The sequence below is a fragment of the Gossypium arboreum genome, chromosome 7 (genome assembly GCF_025698485.1).
Source record: "Gossypium arboreum isolate Shixiya-1 chromosome 7, ASM2569848v2, whole genome shotgun sequence".
Lineage (NCBI taxonomy): Eukaryota > Viridiplantae > Streptophyta > Magnoliopsida > Malvales > Malvaceae > Gossypium > Gossypium arboreum.
In genome coordinates this window covers 97672237-97694604 of record NC_069076.1, presented here as the reverse complement: position 1 = coordinate 97694604, position 22368 = coordinate 97672237, and the positions used below count along the sequence as shown (strand labels likewise).

Sequence of the window (22368 nt, the reverse complement as noted above, 5' to 3'; positions counted from 1 at the left end):
CAAATAAAAACCAAAATTTTAGCCCAAGTTAAAACTTGAACTTAGGACCTCCTAAACACACCCCAGAGCACATTACAACTTAACCCAACATGTTTAAAGCCAAAAATAACATAGACCCAATCGTTCATATATTTCCAAGCCCAATAATTACAAAAGTCAAAATTAGAGAAATTTAGGGCATTACAACTCTACTCCCCTTAAAGAAAATTTATCCTCGAATTTTACCTGATCAGAAAAGGTGAAGATACTACTATCGCATCGAATCCTCTGGCTCCAAAGTGGCCTCCTCAGTGCTATGATTCTGCCATAGCACTTACACCAAGGGAATGGACTTCCTACGTAAGACGTTAAAGTCACGATCCAAGATCTGCACAGGCTCCTTCTCAAACGTCAGATCTGGCCTAACCTCAATCTCTTCCACGGGCACAATATGTGTAGGATTAGAGCGATAGTGTCTTAACATCGAGACGTGGAATACGTCATGAATGCGATCTAACTCTAGAGGTAGCTCTAACTGATATAAGACTGGCCCCACTCGCTTAAGAATCTGGTACGACCCAATAAACCGAGGGCTCAGCTTACCCTTGTACCGAACCTCAGTACCTTTTTCCATGGCGAGACCTTTAGGAAAACCATATCCCCCACAGAATACTCGATGCCCTTTTTCTTTAAATCTGCATAGGACTTCTGTCTATCAGAAGCTGCTTTCAGACGTTCCCGAATAAAGCGAACATTATCCTCAGTCTCTGAAACCAACTCCAGACCCCGAACACGCCGCTCACCCAACTCAGTCCAGCACAAAAGAGTGCGACACTTACGGCCATAAAGCGCCTCATATGGTGCTATCTGTATATTGGCCTGATAACTGTTGTTATAAGCGAACTCGGGTAAAGGCAAGTACTCCTCCCAACTACCTCGAAAATCTATTAACAACCCCCCAACATGTCCTCCAGTACCTGAATCACCCTCTCTGACTGTCCATCTGTCTGAGGATGAAAAGTAGTACTGAAGTCAAGGCGGAAACCCAAAGCCTCATGAAGTTTCCCCTAGAACTGAGACGTAAAATGAGGATCCTATCAGAAATGATCGAGACAGGTACCCCATGCAGCCTCACTATCTCCAAAATGTAAAGCTTAGCCCAACTTCTGTAAGGAAAAGTCCGTCCTAACAGGAATGAAATGTGTGGTCTTGGTCAATCGGTCTACGATGACCCAAACAGAATCCTTCTTAGTAGGCGTTAAGGGTAACTCACTAACAAAGTCCATCGTTACTCGCTCCTATTTCCACATCGTTATCTTAACCTGCTATAGCAAACTCGAAGGTAATTGATGCTTAGCCTTAACCTGCTGACAAGTCAAACAGCGATCAACGAAGTCTGTAACCTCACGTTTCAATCCTGGCCATCAGTACAACTCTCGAAGGTCTTGATACATCTTGTTCTCTCCGGGATGCATAGTATAAGGGATACTATGCGCCCTCTCAAGATCGACCACCTCAAATCCTCATAATTAGGTACACAGATTATATCTTAGAAACGCAACACCCCATCACTGCCAATCCTAAAATCAGTGGTTGTCCCACGCAACTCAAGAGACTTATCTCCCAACCGCTTATCCTTAATCTAATCCAACCACGTCGATTTAACCTGCAACTTAGCCAGAAGACTCCCATCGTCATAAAGACTCAGTTGAGCGAACAACGTTCTCAAATTAGCCACAGCCCTACGGCCTAATGCATCGGCCACCACATTGGCCCTTCCAGGGTGATACTTAATACTGCAGTCATAGTCCTTGAGCAGCTCAACCCATCGACGCTGCCTAAGATTTAACTCCTTTTGAGTGAGAAGATAGTTAAGGCTCTTGTGATTAGTGTAGACGGTACACTTCTCACCGTATAAATAATGCCTCTAAATCTTTAATGCAAAGACAACTGCCGCCAAATCCAAATCATGCGTCAGATAATTAGCCTTGTGAATATTGAGCTGACGAGATGCATACGTGTCCACTTTACCATCATGCATCAAGACGCAACCCAAACCCACGTGTAACGCATGACTGTAAACCACGAAATCCTTGCCAAACTTATGTTGTATCAGAACTGGAGTTTGAGTCAAGACTGTCTTGAGCTTCTAAAAGCTCTCCTGCTGAGCGTCCTTCCAAACAAAAGGAACTCCCTTACGCAACATCTTAGTCAATGGCGCTGCGATCAACGAGAACCCTTCTACAAAGGATCGGTAATAACCTACTAGACCCAGAAAACTATGAACCCCGACACATTCTTCGGCTGTTTCCAATCCAACACAGCCTCAACCTTATGCGGATTCACTCTAATCCCCTCTGCAGAAACTACATATCCTAGAAATGTCACTTCTCGAGGCTAGAATTCAGACATACTAAACTTCGCATATAGCTGTTTCTCCCGAAGAATCTGCAGAACCACCTGTAGATGCCTATCATGCTCATCCTCCGTCCTAGAGTATACCAAGATGTCATCGATGAACACTATCATAAACTGATCTAAGTAGGGCTGGAACACTCGATTCATCAGATCCATGAATGCCACTGGTGCATTAGTCAACCCAAAAGGCATAACTAGGAACTCGTAATGTCCATACCGAGTCCGAAATACTGTCTTATACACATCGGCCTCTTTTACTCTCAACTGATGATATCCTGATCACAAATCGATTTTAGAGAACACAGAAGCCCCTTTGAACTGATCGAATAAATCGTCTATCCTCCGAAGTGGGCATTTATTCTAATTGTAAACTTATTCAACTGACGACAGTCGATGCACATCCTCATCGTATCGTCTTTCTTCTTTACAAACAAAACTGGTGCTCCCAATGGAGACAAACTAGGATGAATAAACCCTCGATCTAACAGCTCCTGAACTTGAGCCTTCAGTTCTGACAGCTCATTCGGTACCATTCGATAAAGGATGATAGACACCAGAGCCGTACTAGGAATCAACTCAATCCCAAATTCTACCTCACGGTTCGGAGGTAATCTTGGTAATTTATTTGGAAAAATATCTGGAAAGTCCCTCACAGTACGGATGTCCTTAACCGAAAAGTCCACAGAATCAGAAACACGGATGTAGGCGAAGTATACTTCACATCCTTTCCTCACCAGCTTCTCTGCTACCAATGTAGATATCACATTGCCCAGATAATTCTGTCATTCTTCAATCACGACTACCTCAATACCCTCCTCAGTCCTCAGAACCACCATCTTTTCAGCACAATCCAAACTTATACGATGATTTATCAACTAGTCTATACAAAGAATTAAGTCGAACTCCCCAAACGAAAGTTTTATCAGATCAGCCAGAAATACTGTTCCTTGGACTTCCAACAGAATCTGAACTGTTTACTAACCCTAACAGACTGCCCCAACGGTCTCATCACAGAAATCTCACTAGAAGTTCTCTCATACTATATTCCCAAAGTCTCAGACACAAAACATGCAACGTAGGAATGTGTAGAGCCTATGTCTATCAGTAGAACATAAGGTACATTAAGAATTAAGAACGTACCCGTGTTGACATCCGGAGCATCTCTATCCTCACGACGACGTACAGCATAGACAAGTACAAGCTGCCTCGCTTCATTCGGCCCAGCATCTCGGCCTGGTGCTCTCTATCCTTGGCCCATACTGTTATCACCCCTAGCTTGGCCTCGGCCCCTAGGTGGCTGCTGAACTACCCTTGGCGGCTATGCAGTCTCAGTAGCCGGAGCTTGCATCTGGTTACCCCTCAGTGGATAATCTTTAACTCGATCTCAACTGACCCACACCTCAAACTAACTTTAGTAGACCTCCAACACTCGCCCGGATGACATTTGTTGCAAAGCTAACAAATCGCCACCCCAGCAGGTGCAACAGTAGGCCCAGTTCTTGCGGGCCCATCAGATCTGGCCTTTTTCTTAGGTCTCATCCCAGTATCATAAGACTTAGAATCCCTTTTAACCTTTCTTTTCTCGCGGTTTTGGTGCTTAGATCGCTTCACCTCCTCGGCTATCTTGGCCTTCTCGACCAAGACTGAAAAATCCTGCTCCCTCTGAGGAGCTATCAAAACCCTCAGGTTATCTCAAAGACCATTCTCGAATCAAACACAGCGCTCATACTCAGTCGCCACTATGCCTCATGCATAACGGCTCAGCCTCAGAAAGTCAGCCTCATACTCGGCCACTGAACGATCTCTCTGAGTAAGATTTAGGAACTCACACATTCTATCGTCGATATAACTGGTTCCTACATACTTGCTCTAGAAAGCCGTTTTAAACAAGTCCCACGTCAGACTGTCAGGCTGAGTGCCATCCTTAACCGTCAGCCACCACTGATACGTTTCATTGCGAAGCAACGAAACAACCTCCTTGAGCTTCTACTCGGCAATAAAATCCAGATCATCTGTAATACGCTCAGTGGCCTCCATCCAGTACTCAGCCACATTAGGAGCAACTCCAGCGATGCCCCTAAATACCTTAGCCCCATTGGACCGGAGTTGTTCCGTAACTGACCCACAGCCTCCAGATCCAACATTAGCCCCAACGACCCTCTCCAGGATTGGCAACATGGCCTGGGACAATGCGTCGTCCCCAGCTGCACGGTCTTGAGACTCAGCACTAGTCTCAGTAACAGGTGACACTAGTGTCTCGCTAGTGTCTAAATTAGTGATCGTATCAGATTCAAATGACTCAGCTCGAATCCCTCTACGGCCTCTACCTCAGCCTCTAATACCCCGTCCACGAGTACCACGTGTGCTCATTGTAATTTCGAATTAATCTATATTAAGAATTTTATGCATGTTAGTTTACAGTTTCGATAATTGTTATCGGGTATTTTATGCAGAAGAGTTTTCAGAGTACTCAGAGTCTGTTATCGCAAATCGTATTTTACTACGGTTTTCAATTTACACTACCTAGAGTGTTTCAATAAGCATACTACCTACAGTAGTTTCACAGCAAACATTAGTATTTTCGAACAAGAAATCAGTATATTCTAAACTTGCTTTCAAATAATTTTATACAAAGTTTCAGAAACTTACAGGATCGGCACCGGAGACTCGATGAACCACATACTTGTTATCGAAATTATTTCAAATCGCTTTTCAAATCATTCTATAAAAACCAAATTTTGATACCTAAATTCACAGCCGAGTTTTGCAACCAGGCTCTAATACCACTAAATGTAACACCCCAAACCCGGTCTGGACGTTATGGCCGAATCTGGCGGCATCACATAGAGTGTTTTTAGAAAATCTTAGCAAGTTAAAAATAGTTTAGTTCATTATCGTTACTTGATCACGTGATTTCGTGATAGGTTTTAGATATTTATAATTACTCATTCTTGAAACTGACTATTATCGCGATGTAGGCAAGTGTACCTATCGAACAGTAGTATAGTTTTAGTAAGACCGGATTATCGAACCCAGAGGAACTAAAAGTACTAGTAATGACTGTTTTTTTATTATCTAGCCTAAGAATAAAGAGGTTTTTTGTTTTAAGTAACTAATTATCTAAACTAAGAACTCACAGAGAATAGAATTGGCAAATTACTTTTAGGAAAATCCACATAGACTGTACTTGTTATTCTGGCTCCGAATCCGACGATTTATTCATTTAACTTGTTCCGTAGAGATCCCTAGGTTATGTTTTATCCCTATTCAAGACTAATAACGTCTAATCCCTAGATTGAATAACTGAGACTTTTCTCTAATTAACACTCTAGGGTTGCATTAACTCGATCTATGGATCCCCTTATTAGGTTTCACCCTAATCAGGAAAAATCTTGTCACCCTATGTCTAGGCGCGTAATCAACTCCGCTTAATTATGAGAAATGTATTCTTAAACAGGGTCTATTCCTCATCTGAAGAAGAGTTTATCTTGAATTAATATCCTGGGATATCAAAACAAGAATCAATAACGAATTAAATATTTATCATACGATTCAGAAAATTATAACAAGATTCGTCTTAGGTTTCATTCCCCTTAGGTATTCAGGGGTTTTAGTTCATAACTAAACAAGAAAACATCTCAGAATAATAAAGAATACAAAATATAAAGAAAACCTAAAACTCCTGAAGGAAAATTGAGGAGAGATTTTCAGTCTTGATGATGAATCCAGCTTCTAAGATGGAGCAATCGGCTTTCTTGGGGTAATTCCTTGCCCTCTATACTGTGTGTCACTTTTTTTCCTCTTCTAGGGTGCATTTATAGGCTTTGGAATGCCTAAGAGCCCTCAAAATTAGCCTTTTTCAAATTAGACTCAACTTGGGCTCGGCAGGGATACGCCCGTGTGACAAGCCTATGTGCGATTACTTTAGGCCGTGCTCGAGACTGCTAAATTGACACAGTCGTGTGGTCCGCCCGTGTGAGGAGGTCCAGGCCGTGTTGATTTTCTGCTTTGGTCTATTTTCTCCGTTTTGGGCCCGTTTCTCGTTCCTTTTGCTTTCCTATGCTCTCCTAGGTATAAAACATGAAATTAAAGCATTAAGAGCATCAAATTCACCAATTCTAATGGGAAATCATCCATAAAATGCGTTAAACATGGGATAAAAATATGTATAAATTATGGTTTATCATTACTTAAGTCGTGAAATCTCCAAATCGATTATTAGGCGAACACATGTCATTATCACGAAAGCTAAAACATCATTAATTAATTAATTAATAGCTTGGTAGTTTAAAAACCCGAAATAAACTAAAAAAAGTAGTTCAAGTTCAAAGACTTTTTAATCCCAAAAATAAATATCTAAAATAAAACAGACAAATAGAATGTTACTCAAAAATCCATAAATGTCCAACAGTTGTTGCCATCGAGCCCTTTGTCACACTGATCCATTTACTACTGAGGATTACCTAACACACAAAATAAATAAAGGGGTGAGTTTTCGTAAGCTCAGTGTGTACATCTCTACAAATAGCATGCATACAAGCAGATAACAGAGTACGGATAGTTTGGCCTTAGCCATACAGATATTGCATACATAACAGATCAGATAACAGAAAAGATGTCCACCAACCCTGCACACCATCTCTCACCAACCCAACACACCATGTGGGGATAAAATCGACCCATCCAACCCTACACACCAAGTATGAGGATATAGTCAACCCATCCAGCCCTACACATTAAAGGTACCGTAAGACAATACTCTATAGATAAGGCAGCGTAGTTACTAGATATCAAGTAAATCGCCTCTCAGACTTCCTTCTCTTCACAGCAATCCCAACACAATGCAATGCAACATACATATCATGGCATGCTAATATGCAGATATCATATCATATTAATCTAATAGCAGAACAAACATATAGAATCAGACAGTTACATATGTTTATAATAACATGTTTTTGCATAAAAATCAGAAATCAATCAGAGTATGGGGTCTGAGAAATGCTTACCGACCCTAGAATCAGGTCACAGTCGACTGGGGCAACCCGTGCAACCTTACAGAACATTTCATATTAATTGGGCTCGTACGCCCATGTGCCCTACCCTTGTGGGTCACACGGCCCAAACTGGCCTTGCCCGTATGGATCATACGGCCTGGCCCAAAATCTCACAAGCCCGTGTGGTTCACCCGTATTGGCCCACACGCTCGTGTGGCCCACACGGCCCATTTACCTGAGCCACTGCCTCGCACACGGCCTACAAGCCATCACACGCCCTTGTGGTGCCCACACGACCTGGTTCGTCAGTGACACGCCCGTGTCTCGTGACGCAGGCTACCATATAGGCAGACCACATGCCCTTGTGGCGTCGACAGACTGTGTTTCGGCTTCTATCGAAACTTATTTTCTACGCGATCGGAGTACACACCTGGTTTGTTTTTGCTGCTAATCCAACCACGAGTAGTCCAAAGCCTAAGATTGACAATACCCAGCCCAAATCAGTCACTTAAATTGACTTATATAAAAATGGACAACTTCCAAAATGCGAGATCTACTTATCCTCGACGAAGAATGGTGAATCCTCGCTGTTAAAGCTCGATTAGCGATCCACAGAACCTTGAATATCCCCTTAACAGCAACCAAAATCCCCCATAAACAACTCTTAAGAAAATCACGAAATTTAATTTACGCGATACTTACCGAAATGACAGAACCGTTGGCAAGACGCCTAAGCTTATTGGAAAAGATGAAAAACGAATGGAAGGAGGAAAAAAAAGAGAGTAGATTTCAGCAGCAAGGGGTTTTGGGAAAGGAAGAAGACGGTGGAGAGCAAAAAGATTTGTTTAAAAAGAAGGGAATAAGCCCTAATTTTCCTTAAACCCTAACTCGGGTTCTGACGAAGCCCAATTCTTAGCCAAAACATGCAGCAAAAATAATCCTAATGCTACTGTAAGGAATCGAACTCCTGACCCTTAGCGTAATCCTTTGCCACTTAACCACTGGTAAACCGTAATTTATACATATTTTTACCCCATGCTTAACGCAATTTGTGGATGATTTTTCCTTAGAATTGGTGGATTCGATGCTCCTAATGCCTTAATTTCATGTTTTATACTTAGGTGAGCATAGGAGAGCAAAATGAACGAGAAACGGGCCAAAAATGAAGAAATTAGACCAAAGTACGAAATCAACACGGCCTGGACTTCCTCATACAGGCATACCACACAGCCGTGTCAATTTGGCAGAATCGAAGCACGACTCACACGGGCGTGTCCCTGTCGAGCCCAAGTTGAGTCCAATTCGGAAAAGGATAATTTTAAGGGTTCTTAGGTATTCCAAAGCCTATAAATACACCCTAGAGGAAGAGGAAAAGAGACACGAAGAAAAGGAGGCAGGGAACTGTTCAAGGGAGGCTGATTGAACCATCTTAGAAGCCGGATTCTTCATCAAGACTGAAGATCTCCCTTCAATTTCCTTACAGGAGTTTTGGGTTTTCTTTATGTTTTGTATTCATTATTCTTATGAGATGTTTTCCATTTTGTTTATGAACTAAATCCCCTAAATACCTAAGGGGAATGAAACCTAAGACGAATCTTGTTATTATTTTCTAAATTGTATGATAAATATTTAACTTGTTCTTAATTATGTGTTCTTAATTCTTGTTTTGATATCCCAGGATACTGATTCAAGATAAGCTCTTATTCAGAGGAGGAATAGACCCTGTCTAATAGTACATTTGTCATAATTAAGCGGAGTTGATTGCGCGCCTAGACATAGGGTGACAAGATTTTACCGGATTAGGGTGAAACCTAATAAAGGGATTCATAGATTGAGTTAATGCAACCCTAGGGTGTTAATTAGAGAAAAGTCTCAATTATTCAATTTAGGGATTAGACGTTATTGGTCTTGAATAGGGACAATAATATAACTTAGGGATCTCTAAGGAACAAGTTAAATAAATAAATCGTCCAATTTGGAGCCAGAATAACAAGTAAAGTCTAAGTGGATTCTTCCTTAGGTATTGTCTTACTTCAATCGTTTTTCCAAAAGTAATTCCCCAATTCTATTTTCTGCAAATTCTTAGTTTAGATAATTAGTTAGTTAAACAAAACCCTCTTTATTCTTAGGCTAGATAATAAAAAGACAGTCATCACTAGTACTTTTAGTTCATTTGGGTTAGACAATCTGGTCTTGCCAAAACTATACTACTGTTCGATAGGTACACTTGCCTACATCGTGATAATAGTTAGTTCAAGAACTATTAATTATAAATATATAAAACTTACCTGTCACGAAAGTCGCGATCAAGTTTTTGGCGCCGTTGTCGGGGAACTAAGATATTAGGAACGCTCAATTTTTATTACTTTAGCCATTTATTTTTCTTGCAAATTAATTTTATTATTATTATTATTTATTAATTTACTTTTTCTTTCTCTTGGCAGGTTTTTATAGTTTATGGCTAGAAAAACCCTGTTAGGACTACTACTTTTTGACGAAGAAATCGATCGCACAGTTTGCAGAAACTAAAGAGAAATAAGGCGAAACTTAAGATACATAGAGAACGAGCAAGACAATGATATCTCAACTCCGACCGAGGAGATGGCTGAAAATCAAGATAATCACCTACCTCTTGCGATGCCTATTCAACTAGTAAATCAAAATCCTGCTCCTCGTACTATGTATGATTATGCTAAACCTACTTTAATAGAAACTGAGTCAAGTGTAGTTAGGCCTACTATTGCTGCAAGTAATTTTGAATTAAAACCTAACACTATTCAAATGATACAATAATTTGTTCAGTTTGATGGTTTGCAGGTTTAGGATCCAAACACTCACTTGGCAAATTTCCTGGAATTCTACGATACATTTAAAATTAATGGCGTTTCTGATGATGCCATTCGTCTTCAGTTATTCCCTTTTTCCTTGAGGAACAAAGCTAAACAGTGGTTGAACTCGTTACCACAAGGGTCAATTACCACTTGGGAACAAATGACAAAAAAATTTTTATTAAAATATTTTTCGCCGGCTAAAACAGCTAAATTACGTAATGATATCTCTTTATTTGTGCAGATGGACTTAGAAACTCTTTACGATGCATGGGAGAGATACAAGGACCTGCTGCGAAGTTGTCCTCACCATGGATTACCTCTACGGTTGCAAGTTCAAACATTTTACAATGGTGTAAACCCCTCGACAAGGGAAATAATTAATGCAGCAGCCGAGGGAATCATCAAAAACAAAACACCTGAAGAGGCTTATGAATTTATTGAAGAGATGTCATTGAATAACTATCAGTGGTAAGTCATGAGGACTAAGCCAACTAAAATAGCAGGCGTTTATAACGTTGATTTAGTTACTATGCTGTCAAACCAGGTAGAACTTCTAGATAAAAAGATTGATGGTTTACTTGGTTCTACTCAGGTACATCCAGTAATGAGGTGCAAGATGAATAGAGGAGGAGCATGCACAGAGTAGTAACCCTTCAACCCTAGCATCGTGGAGGAACAAGTCCAATATATGGGTAACAATAACTCTAGATCCCAAAATAACCCATATAGTAACACTTATAATGCAGGTTGGAGGAACCATCCCAATTTCTTGTGGGGTAGTCAAGGAAATCAAAGACCACAACATCCTCCAGGTTTTCAACAACCACCCTATCAACAGGAAAAAAACCAAACCTTGAAGAGATGTTGTCTAAATTTATCTCGGTGTCAGAAACCTATTTCCAGAACACCGAGACAGCACTTAAAAATCAACAAGCTTCGATCCAAAGGCTCGAAACTCAGATAGGCCAGCTTTCCAAATTAATCTCCGAACGACCACAAGGTAGCTTTCCAAGTAATACCGAACCCAACCCAAGGGAATAGCTCAAGTGATTAACGTTGAAGATGAAGAAGGATTCGTTGAGCCTGAGCCAGAACCAAGGTAAGAAACTATGGTGAGCAGAGATCAAGGTGAGGTAGGTCATAATAAAAACAAATCAGTGAATATCGAATATAAACCTCGTGTGCCATACCCCAATGTGACAAGAAAAGACCGCTCAGATGAACAATTTGGTAAATTCCTTAAACTTTTAAAAAAATTACATATTACCTTATCATTTATTGAAGCTCTATTGCAGATGCCAAACGCAATGAAATTTTTAAAGGAGCTTTTAGCAAATAAACAGAAGTTGGAGGAGGTGTCGCATGTGGAGCTAAATGCAATTTGCTCAGGTATTCTATAGAATAAACTACCTAACAAACTAAAAGATCCAGGGAGTTTTATGATTCCTTGCTTAATTGGTAGTTTAGATGTTAATAATGCATTACCTGATTTAGAGGTTAGTATTAACATCATGCCTTACAAAATGTTCAAACAATTAGGTCTTGGGAAACCCAAATAGATTAGGATGAGTATTCAATTAGCAGATAAAACTATAAGATTTCCTAAGGGTATTATTGAAGATGTGCTAGTTCAAATCGATAAATTTATATTTCCCGTTGACTTCATTGTTCTAGACATAGAGGAGGATAGCAACACTCCTCTGATTTTAGGACGACCCTTTTTAGCAACTGCTAAAACGATCATTGATGTTGGCACAGGTGACACTTCGTGTGGGAGACGAAACAATCACCCTTCAAGCTTGAAATTCTGGCAATACATCAGAAATTAAAGGTGATCGTCTAAACCATTCTACTAAAACTGACAATATCATGCAACCTACTTTGCAGGAAATGAGTCTGAAGGAAGTACATGAGCCATTCTCAAGCAATCGTAGAGAACCTATTCATGAAAATCAAAGGCTACAAATCAAAGAGCTAGATGAATGGCGGATGCATAAACCGAGAACACACGATAAACCAAACCTACGCCAGAACGAGCTCAATACCTTCCCAAATCAACTTAAGGTTGAAGATAAAATATTACTAGATACGGAAGATCCTCGCATTGTCACAGTAAACCCGAATGAAGAAACCCCTCTTACGGTACTTAGCATTTTCTCATTCGGTACAGTCGAGGTAAGTCATCCCAAGTTCGGCACTTTTAAGGTAAACAACACACGTCTAAAACCTTATTTTGAAGAGAATGATAACAAGAATGAGGAGTATAAACTCTTCGAACCACCATGACCATTCAATGGAGAGGCAAGTCGAGCTTAGACTATAAATAAGCGTTTCTCGGGAGGCAACCCGAGCACTAACAGTATTAACTTCTTTCAATTTTAGTACTTAATACCTAACTTACTAACGGAGATCTTGAATACAGGTTTTCCACACAGACACGGCCAAGTACACAGGCGTTCTTAGGACCGTGTGGAAACAGGTCAAAGATTTTCCCCAAACACAGGTTACGACAAGTCGTCACGGTCGTGCGACATGGCCGTGGACGAACCTGCCAAAACAGCACGGGCGTGCGACACGCCCGTGCCTTGAACCCGTGGTCGAACCTGTCAAATTAACACGGGTGTGTGACATGCCCGTACCAAGCAACTGTGGGCGAACCTGTTAAATTACCACAAGCATGGGACTACATACACGGACGTGGGAGAAGCGAACAATGCCAGACACGGCTGTGTAACACAGCTGTGTGCACAAACACACTCAAGGAACACGGGCGTGGGGAAATTATTAGATGCACCCAAATTCAAAATTCGTGAATCACACGGGAAAAAATTGGGGAACACGGGCTTGTTACCCGGCCGTGTGCCCTAAAATTTATAAATAGGCTACACTATTCATTGTTTTCTTCACCAAAAAAACCTAACACTAGCCGCTGCAAGTCCATACGCCCTCCCCGCCACGCCCGTGCGTCGCCTTCAACTCCATTTTTGACGCTCATTCTCCCATTTCTAGCGTTTGTCTACTCATTTCTCTACTATTTCACATATTTATAATGCTATTTATCATAGTAATCTATATTTTTCATTTTATTTTCATCTTTCTATCACTAAAATTTCATTTATAGAACAAGTTATCATCTTTTTCGTGTTCAAATTCTTACTCATTACATGATTTCTCTACTTCATTTGATTAGTTAGAAGTGAATATTCATGGCTAGGATAGTTGACATATTCATGCCTCTTGTGTTGACATTTCTGTTTATTCATATAGTATGTTGCATTCCGTTCTTTGCCATTTTTTACTTATATCACCATGCTCATGCCACAAAAGTATGCCATTAAACTTATTGTTTTAATTAAACTTAGTAGTTTTGGCTGAACATATTTATGGAATTTCCTCCTCGAATTAAGTCGCATTTTACCCTGTCTACTCATCAAGACGAAGTGCTGATTCTAATTGCAGGTACCATGTCATCTTCACGTGGTAAAAAGGCCGCTGTCCCTGTTTCAAAGAAAAAAAAGGGAGCGTCATCTTCCTTGGGTCCTACCGTAAAAATTTGCCATCTTTTCCTGTAATTCCCCATCGGGCCCCAAGAAGAACTTTTCCAAATACTCTGGGCCCGACCTTTAATTACGGGCAACTTCATCGACTGGGCTGCAGTAGAACAACTTCAGTTGGCTGATGCGATTCGGGCCCTCCTAACCACTGACCCTTGGGAGCTTTTCTTTGGGATCATCGAGCCAACATATCTCAAGCTCACGATGAAACTATGCTCAACATTTCATCTTCAGACTGTGATGACGAACTACGATAATCCCAGTACGGTTCAAGTTCGCCAAGGTGGATTAGTCCGCTAGCTAAGCGTCCTAGAATTTGGTACTGCACTGGGCTTATATACGGAGGAGTTCAAGGAGGAGAATAACTTAGATGCTCTTAATTGCCACATCCATCGTTCTCCTTCACGGTGCTGGGACGCACTAGTTCCAGGTGCAGCCACCTATAATCCTAGCCGCTCCAAGGCATCGGTTCTCCCTCCATCCCTGAGGTACCTTCACGCCATTTTGGCTCACACCATTACAGGAAGGCAAGAGAGCACTGGCGTCGTCAACACTCACGACGCCTACTTTCTATGGTGTATGTCACACGGGCACGTCATCGATCTTGCTTATTTCATTGCCCTCACCATTCAGCACCAGACGGAGCGACATAGGACGGGGGTCATTTCTATTGGCCCCTATGTTACTCGATCGGCTCGACACTTCGGGCTCCTCCGCACCGCGACCTAATAATCATCTTTGACCCTCATTGGCCAGATGTCTCCTCAGGGCATCTCGAGCATGCTAAGTATGGGGATGATCGAAAAGCGCCGAGGAACCTACCCTCCTCAATATCATCTCACCTAATCTACCGAGGAGGAGGCCCCCGAGGACATATCTGATGATGTCCCCCCATAGCACGAGGACCCACCGTCTCAGCCACCATCACCTTCTCGTCCAGTTCATGCGGCGACTTTATATGCTGGCATTTCTAAACGCCTCACTCGATTCGAGCAGTAGTGTTTTCAACGATTTGACAACATTGATGCTACTCTACAGCAAATCTGTCAGCATCTCCACATCTCATCGCCACCCCCACCTCGCGAAACGTTTAGCGATGAAGTTGTTTAAATTTTTATTTACTATTTTATGTTTTTACTTTTCTTTTATTTTAAGACTACTTTTTATTTTTCTTTCATCTTATTTTTATTAGGATTTATAATTTTTATTTAACAATTTTGAATTCCGGCTATTTCCTACGAGTATTCATTCTTCCTTATATACTTTCTAAAAGAGTTCTTGATGCTATCATAGTTATAAAAAGCTCCAAAGCTCATTATTACTCAAGGACTCGAAACTCCACTGGGAAAGGTTCTCCACGACTGCCATGTCCTGCTCGACCACTACCATAACCAATTTCAGATATAATATTCTTTTGGCATAGAACTTATGGACTAACGAACCTCTACCACCGCTGGAGTATCCTCCTCCACCCTCACGCCGATTATTCTCCAAAACTCCATTTCAAGGAAATTCATTCATCACTCAGGAAGTTTCACTTCTCTCCATAACTTATTTTTATATTGTTTTCTATATATCTATCTTTGTACATTGAGGGCAATGTACATCTTAAGTGTGGGGGAGTATTCATTTCATTGTCAGAAAAATCTCTGAATGATTGCCTTGTTCTCTTGAAAAGCTCTCATATCATGTTTAGGATAAATTTTGATTGATTTATGAATTTTATTGATATATCTTGAATTAAAACATAGGCATTTATGCATTGATTGTTTAAACTTTAATACATTAGAGAATCGAGCATGATAAGTTGATTTTTAAGAATTTAAAATTTTAGGTTGTTTCCCCAAAGTTTAGGTATTACTTTGAGTTGGAATTCACAAGTTTTAAACATAAAAAAGCTACAATTTTTGTAAGATTTTTAAGCATTTTGAGCATCTATTAATTCTTTCATGCTCACTTTTATTATTGCTTTGAGTGCATCAATATTGAACTGTTATTCTAAAACTTGCTTGATTATGCATGTCAAGACCACACCATTTGATTTGATATGTCAAAATGATTAAGGCACTTAGGATTAACCCACTCATGCCATGAAAAGCCTACCTCCACGATTAACCCCTAGTGAACCCCTTTGAGCCTAACAAGCCATTTATTCTATTATCCTTAATATTAACACTTAACCCATTATTGTTGAAATCCTCATTATTGTTGAAATCCCCTAAATTAAATTTGATTCCTATTTTTTGTCGAAATTTGAATTGAAATAGTTGCTAAGCTATGTCTTGTTCTTAATAGTTAGTCTATGTTATTTAACTTGTACTTAAAAAAAAACTGTGTATGTTGTACGCAAGTAATGATTAAATCTTTTTCTAGTTAAGTGATTTTTAAATTCAATCTCGATTCTAAGCATTTCTTTCAGCTTGTGACTACATCCCCTAACCAAAGCCACGTTACAACGCTCTAAAGACCTTTTGATTGATGTATCATCTAAATTTATAGTGGTGGAGATGTGATTTTCATTCAAGCATATGGTAATAACTTTTCATATTGACTGTTGAGTGCTACTTTCATTGTCCTTAAACACTTTGAGTGATTTGAGTGAATCTTTAGTGAGGATGTTAGACTCCGTGAGATTTCAAATCAAGGTAACCATTTAGATAAGGGGAGATGCTTAAGTTTTGCATGACTAAATACTTAACTTGGAATGTATGAAACTTTGATGTTCTTTCAGCTAAATTTTCAATGTATGATAACCTATGGATTATTTTGAGATATTATCGATAGTAATTATAAGATGAGAAAAATTTATTTTGATTATGAGTTGAGAATTTTGCTTGAGGACAAGTAAATGCTTAAGTGTGGGGGTATTTGATAAACCGTAATTTATACATATTTTTACCCCATGCTTAATGCACTTTATGGATGATTTTTCCTTAGAATTGGTGAATTTGATGCTCCAATGCCTTAATTTCATGTTTTATACTTAGGTGAGCATAGGAGAGCGAAAGGAATGAGAAACGAGCCAAAAACGGAGAAATTAGGCCAAAGTACAAAATCAACACGGCCTGGACTTCCTTACACGGGCATACCACACAGCCGTGTCAATTTGGCAGAATCGAAGCACGACTCACATGGTCGTGTCCCTGTCGAGCCCAAGTTGAGTTCTACTCGGAAAAGGATAATTTTGAGGGTTCTTAGGCATTCCAAAGCCTATAAATGCACCCTAGAGGAAGAGGAAAAGAGACACAAAGAAAATGAGGTAGGGAACTGCTCAAGGGAGGCCGATTGATCCATCTCAGAAGCTGAATTCTTCATCAAGACTGAAGATCTCCCTTCAATTTCCCTACAGGAGTTTTGGGTTTTCTTTATGTTTTGTACTCATTATTCTAATGAGATATTTTCCATTTTATTTATAAACTAAATCGCCTAAATACCTAAGGGGAATTAAACCTAAGACAAATCTTGTTATTATTTTCTAAATCGTATGATAAATATTTAACTTGTTCTTAATTATGTGTTCTTAATTCTTGTTTTGATATCCCAGGATACTGATTCAAGATAAGCTCTTATTCAGAGGAGGAATAGACCCTGTCTAAGACTACATTTGTCATAATTAAACGGAGTTGATTGCGCGCCTAGACATAGGGTGACAAGATTTCACCGGATTAGGGTGAAACTTAATAAGGGTGTAATATCCCAAATTAGGGCCTAATCGGAATAGTGGTTTCGTGACCACAAATCTGAGATAGAAATAATTATTTTATAATTATTTTGATGTTTATGATATGATTGCATGATTATGTGAAAATTTCGTGATGAAATCCTATGCCTAAAGTGCTTAAATTGAAATTAGGGACTAAATCGAATAAGTTGCAAAACTTGCATTCTAGAAGTTTTTAGTATGAAATTGCTTTGAAATATTAATTAGGAGGTCTTAAATGGTAATTTGACCAATTTTAAGTTCATGGACAAAGTTAGGACATGGAAGGAATTTTTGAAAGTTTATTATGGAGGGGCATTTTGGTCATTTGGATATTAAATGAATTAAAAAGGGAAAAATAACACAAAATAGTCATCTTCTTTATGTAGTTGCTGCCGAATTTTTCTCTCTCCATAGCTAGGGTTTTCTTCAATTTTCAAGCTCCATAGTAAGTGATTCCAAGCCCCATTTTTAATGTTCTTTATGTTTTTGGAATCCCGATAGCTCGATTAAGCTTATGCTAGCATTAATTCGACCTAGGGTTCGTATTTGGAAAAATACCCATAGGTGAAATTTGTGTATTTTGGTGTTTTATGACAGAATATGAGGTTTTAAATTATGTTAGACAACTTTTGCTACTCGGTTTTGAGTGAAAACGAGTAAAAAAGGCTTAATCGGTAAAAATACTTAGTAGTCATAAATACATGTTAGAGGTAGAATCTGATGTTGCCATAGAAGGGAAAAATGACCAGCATGTCATAAAACGTAAGAATAAGGAATTAAGTTTAATTCCCAAGATTAGGGGCAAAAGTGTAAATATGCAAAAGTTTAGGGGTAAAATTGTAATTTTTCTAAAATTTGAATTGAAGACTGATCTGATAATGTGAGTATTAAATAAGCTAAATGTGTTATTTTAGATCAAGAAAGACGTGGAATCGACCTCAATCGAGGAAAAGAAAAGATTGTGGACTAAATTGCAAAATCTTTATATTTTGGTATCAAGGTAAGTTCATGAGTAAATAATGTAGCATAATTGTTATTTTTAAGTTATTGATGTTAATTATATGATATGCTGATTTTTTTCATGAAATATATGCTTTGTGGTTATTTTTGAATAAAATGCAAATTATGTGTATTATTTGTTAAATATAAAGTGCTACCGAGTATTGATTTCGGTATTTTACGGAAGATGGCAAGGATATGTGTTCAAGGAAAATCCCGTTTGAACCTTAGGAATAGATTAGGATACAAGTGACATGTCACTAGGATGGTTGAGCATCCAAACTCGTTGAGTTGACTCCGAGTTGACTTATGGATGTGAATGTTCGAACTCGTTGAGTTGAGTTCAAGTTCGTGAGATGTAACTAGGCATCCGAACTCGTTGACTTGAGTCCGAGTTCACTTATGGATGCAAACACCCGAGCTCGTTGAGTTGAGTCCGATTTCACTTAGGGGCGGGTTACATGATTGCTTGATTACATATGTGGCACTTATGTGCAAATTATCCATGTATCCGAGTTATATTCTGATGTGTTCAACGGGTAAAATTTCTAGTGAAATGGAAGAACACTTAAAATGCAAGTGACGTTTTGGTAAGTGTTGTGAAATGGACACTTTGGACAGGTACGTACTTAACCCTCGGGTTGAAAATTTATACAACAACGATAAGATGGTAAGATGATGAATGATGTTTAGAAATGTGATATATGTTTTGGTGATACCATGCTAAGGTTGTTTGGTATAATTGTGTTGTTATGTTACTTGTTATTTGCATATGAACTTACTAAGCATTTATGCTTACTACCTCCTTTTCATTCATTGTAGTTTTGAACAAGCCGGCTCAGGAATCGGGACTGGTCGAAGGTTCGATCACACTATCCGAAGGACTTCTTTTGGTAAATGGCTTGTAAAACTTAAGTATGGCATGTATAGCAATATACCTATTTTGTGTAAATAATTTTGTGATATGGCCATTATTTGGTTGAGAAAATGCTTGATATTGATAAGTCATGGAAATAGCTAAGTTAGATCATGTTTGATGTCATGGAAGGTTAATATGTTATCTAGTCCATAAAAACTCATGAAAAGATGAAATTTGTCATAAACAGAACATTGCAGCAACATTGACGTGAGTTTGAAAATTTACAAAAAATCATAGAAATGGAATTTGGTAATGGATTAAATATTAAATTGAAGCCTAATATGTCTAGTTTCACATGAAACAAACGAAACAGGTAAAGGAATTATATGTTAGAAGATATTTGAATTTTAGTGAAACAGCGCCAGAACGATTTCTGGATCCCCTATTTCAACTTTAGAAATTCACCATAAATTTTTAAAAAATAAGTAGGTGGTTTATTTTATATTATTGGAATCCTTATTGAGTCTATTTTCAGTATAAACAAACGGTATAGTCATATAAATTTTGTACAGAGAGAAATATGGTTTGTAGTAAATAGAGGTCAGTCCAGTCAAGTCCTGAAACAGGGGTAACTTTAACTAATAAACTGTACTAATTGGCCCAACCAAATATTCTAGAAAAAAATTAGTAAATATATATACGAGTCTAAATTTATGGAAAATTTGTGGATCTTGATTTCGAGTTTCGTAACTCGAGATATAATTTTTCTTGTAACTATGACGCAGGTAGCTAGAAAGCTGTGAATGTAGAAACAAATGATTGAAGTTCTTAATTTGATAAATTATGTTCGGTAACACCTCAAACTCGACTCCGGCAACGGTCTCGGGCGTGGGGGCGTTACAAAGGGGATCCATAGATCGAGTTAATGCAACCCTAGAGTGTTAATTAGAGAAAAGACTCAATTATTCAATCTAGGGATTAGACGTTATTAGTCTTGAATAGGGATAATAACATAACTTAGGGATCTCTATGGAACAAGTTAAATGAATAAATCGTCCGATTCGGAGCCAGAATAACAAGTAAAGTCTAGGTGGATTCTTCCTTTGGTATTGTCTTAATTCAATCGTTTTTCCAAAAGTAATTCCCCAATTCTATTTTCTAAGAATTCTTAGTTTAGATAATTAGTTAGTTAAACAAAAACACCTTTATTCTTAGGCTAGATAATAAAAAGACAGTCATCACTAGTACTTTTAGTTCCTTTGGGTTCGACAATCCGGTCTTGCTAAAACTATACTACTATTCGATAGGTACACTTGCCTACATCGTGATAATAGTTAGTTCAAGAATGATTAATTATAAATATATAAAACTTACCTGTCACGAAAGTCGCGATAAACCATTAGACCAGTAGGCCCATTATGATATAATCTTACTAACATTTAAACTTAAGCCCATTAGACAAGAGTAAGGCTTTATTCAAATAAAAGCCAAAATTTTAGCCCAAGTTAAAGCTTGAACTTAGGACCTCCCAAACACACCCCAGAGCACATAACCACCTAACCCAACATGTTTAAAGCCAAAAATAACACAGACCCAATCGTTTAGATATTTCCAAGCCCAACAATTACAAAAGCCGAAATTAGAGAAATTTGGGGCGTTACACTTTGTATGGTTGAAAATGTAGAACTCTATTGTACTGGACAAAACTTAGTGAGAAAAAGTTACTCGGAGTTGACTTGGTCAGAGAGATCGAGGAAAAAGTGAAAGTAATTTGGGACAGTTTGAAAGCAACCTCTGATCATTAAAAGTCCTACGCTGATTTAAATGGAAAGAAATAGAATTTCAAGTTGTTGACAAAGTATCCTTAAAAGTGTCGCATTGGAGGAAAGTTCTCCGGTTTGGTCGTAAAGGAAAATTGAGTCCACGGTTCATTGGACCATATGATATTATAGAAAGAATTGGACCTGTTATTTATCGGTTAGCTTTTCTATCAGAATTTGATCGGATTCATAATGTTTTTCATGTGTCTATGTTACGATGGTACCAATCCGATCCTTCACATGTTAGTTCTCTGATAGAGGTAGAGATTTAGCCTGATATGACATATAGTGAAGAATCAATCAAAATCTTAGCACGGGAAACAAAAGAGTTAAGAAATAAAAAGGTAGTTTTAGTAAAAGTTATTTGGCAGCGACATGGTATTGAAGAAGCTACCTGGGAACTGGAGGATGCTATGAGGAAGTAGTATTCGAACCTTTTTACTGGTAAGATTTTTGAAGATGAAAATCTTTAAGGGGGAGAGTTGTAACAGCCCATTTTTCAGTGAAATCAGAACAATAGTTTCAGGACTACAAATCCGATCCGAAAATAAGATTTATTTTTATTTCATTATATGGTCTGTATTATAATAGGCATGTCGTGCTAAAATCATAGAAATGAAATTTGGTGATGGATTAAATATGAAATTGAAGCCTAATATGTCTAGTTTCACATGAAACAAACGAAACAGGTAAAGGAATTATATGTTAGAAGATATTTGAATTTTAGTGAAACAGCGCCCGGAGCGATTTCTGGATCCCTTGTTTCAACTTTAGAAATTCATCATAAATTGTAAAAAAATAATTATGTGGTTTATTTTATATTCTTAGAATCCTTATTGAGTCTATTTTCAGGATAAACAAACGGCATAGTCATATAAATTTTGTACAGAGAGAAATATGGTTCGTAGTAAACAGAGGTCAGTCCAGTCAAGTCCTGAAACAGGGGTAACTTTAAATAATAAACTGTACTAATTGGCCCAACCAAAAATTCTAGAAAAAAATTAGTAAATATATATACGAGTCTAAATTTAGGGAAAATTTATGGATCTTGATTTTGAGTTTCGTAACTCGAGATATGATTTTTCTTGTAACTATGACGCAGGTAGCAAGAAAGCTGTGAATGTAGAAACAAATGATTGAAGTTCTTAATTTGATAAATTATGCTCGGTAACACCTCAAGCTCGACTCTGGAAACGGTCTCGGGCGTG

At 38.6% G+C, this 22368-nt stretch overlaps 1 protein-coding gene and 1 non-coding gene across 2 annotated transcripts; both read right to left on the bottom strand.

Moving 5' to 3' along the window:
• Positions 1–313: 313 nt before the first annotated feature.
• Positions 314–4230, bottom strand: LOC108485207 (uncharacterized). Its single transcript, XM_017789047.1, has 8 exons — positions 4155–4230; positions 3858–4067; positions 2830–3142; positions 2399–2470; positions 1646–1817; positions 1007–1046; positions 634–923; positions 314–547 (listed from the first exon to the last, which is right to left on the bottom strand). The coding sequence occupies exons 1-8, from the start codon at positions 4228–4230 to the stop codon at positions 314–316; spliced, it is 1407 nt and encodes a 468-aa protein (XP_017644536.1).
• Positions 4231–10434: 6204 nt separating this feature from the next.
• LOC128296134 (small nucleolar RNA R71) lies at positions 10435–10540 on the bottom strand. Its single transcript, XR_008286683.1, has one exon. It is a non-coding gene; the product is annotated as a small nucleolar RNA R71 (small nucleolar RNA).
• Positions 10541–22368: the final 11828 nt, after the last annotated feature.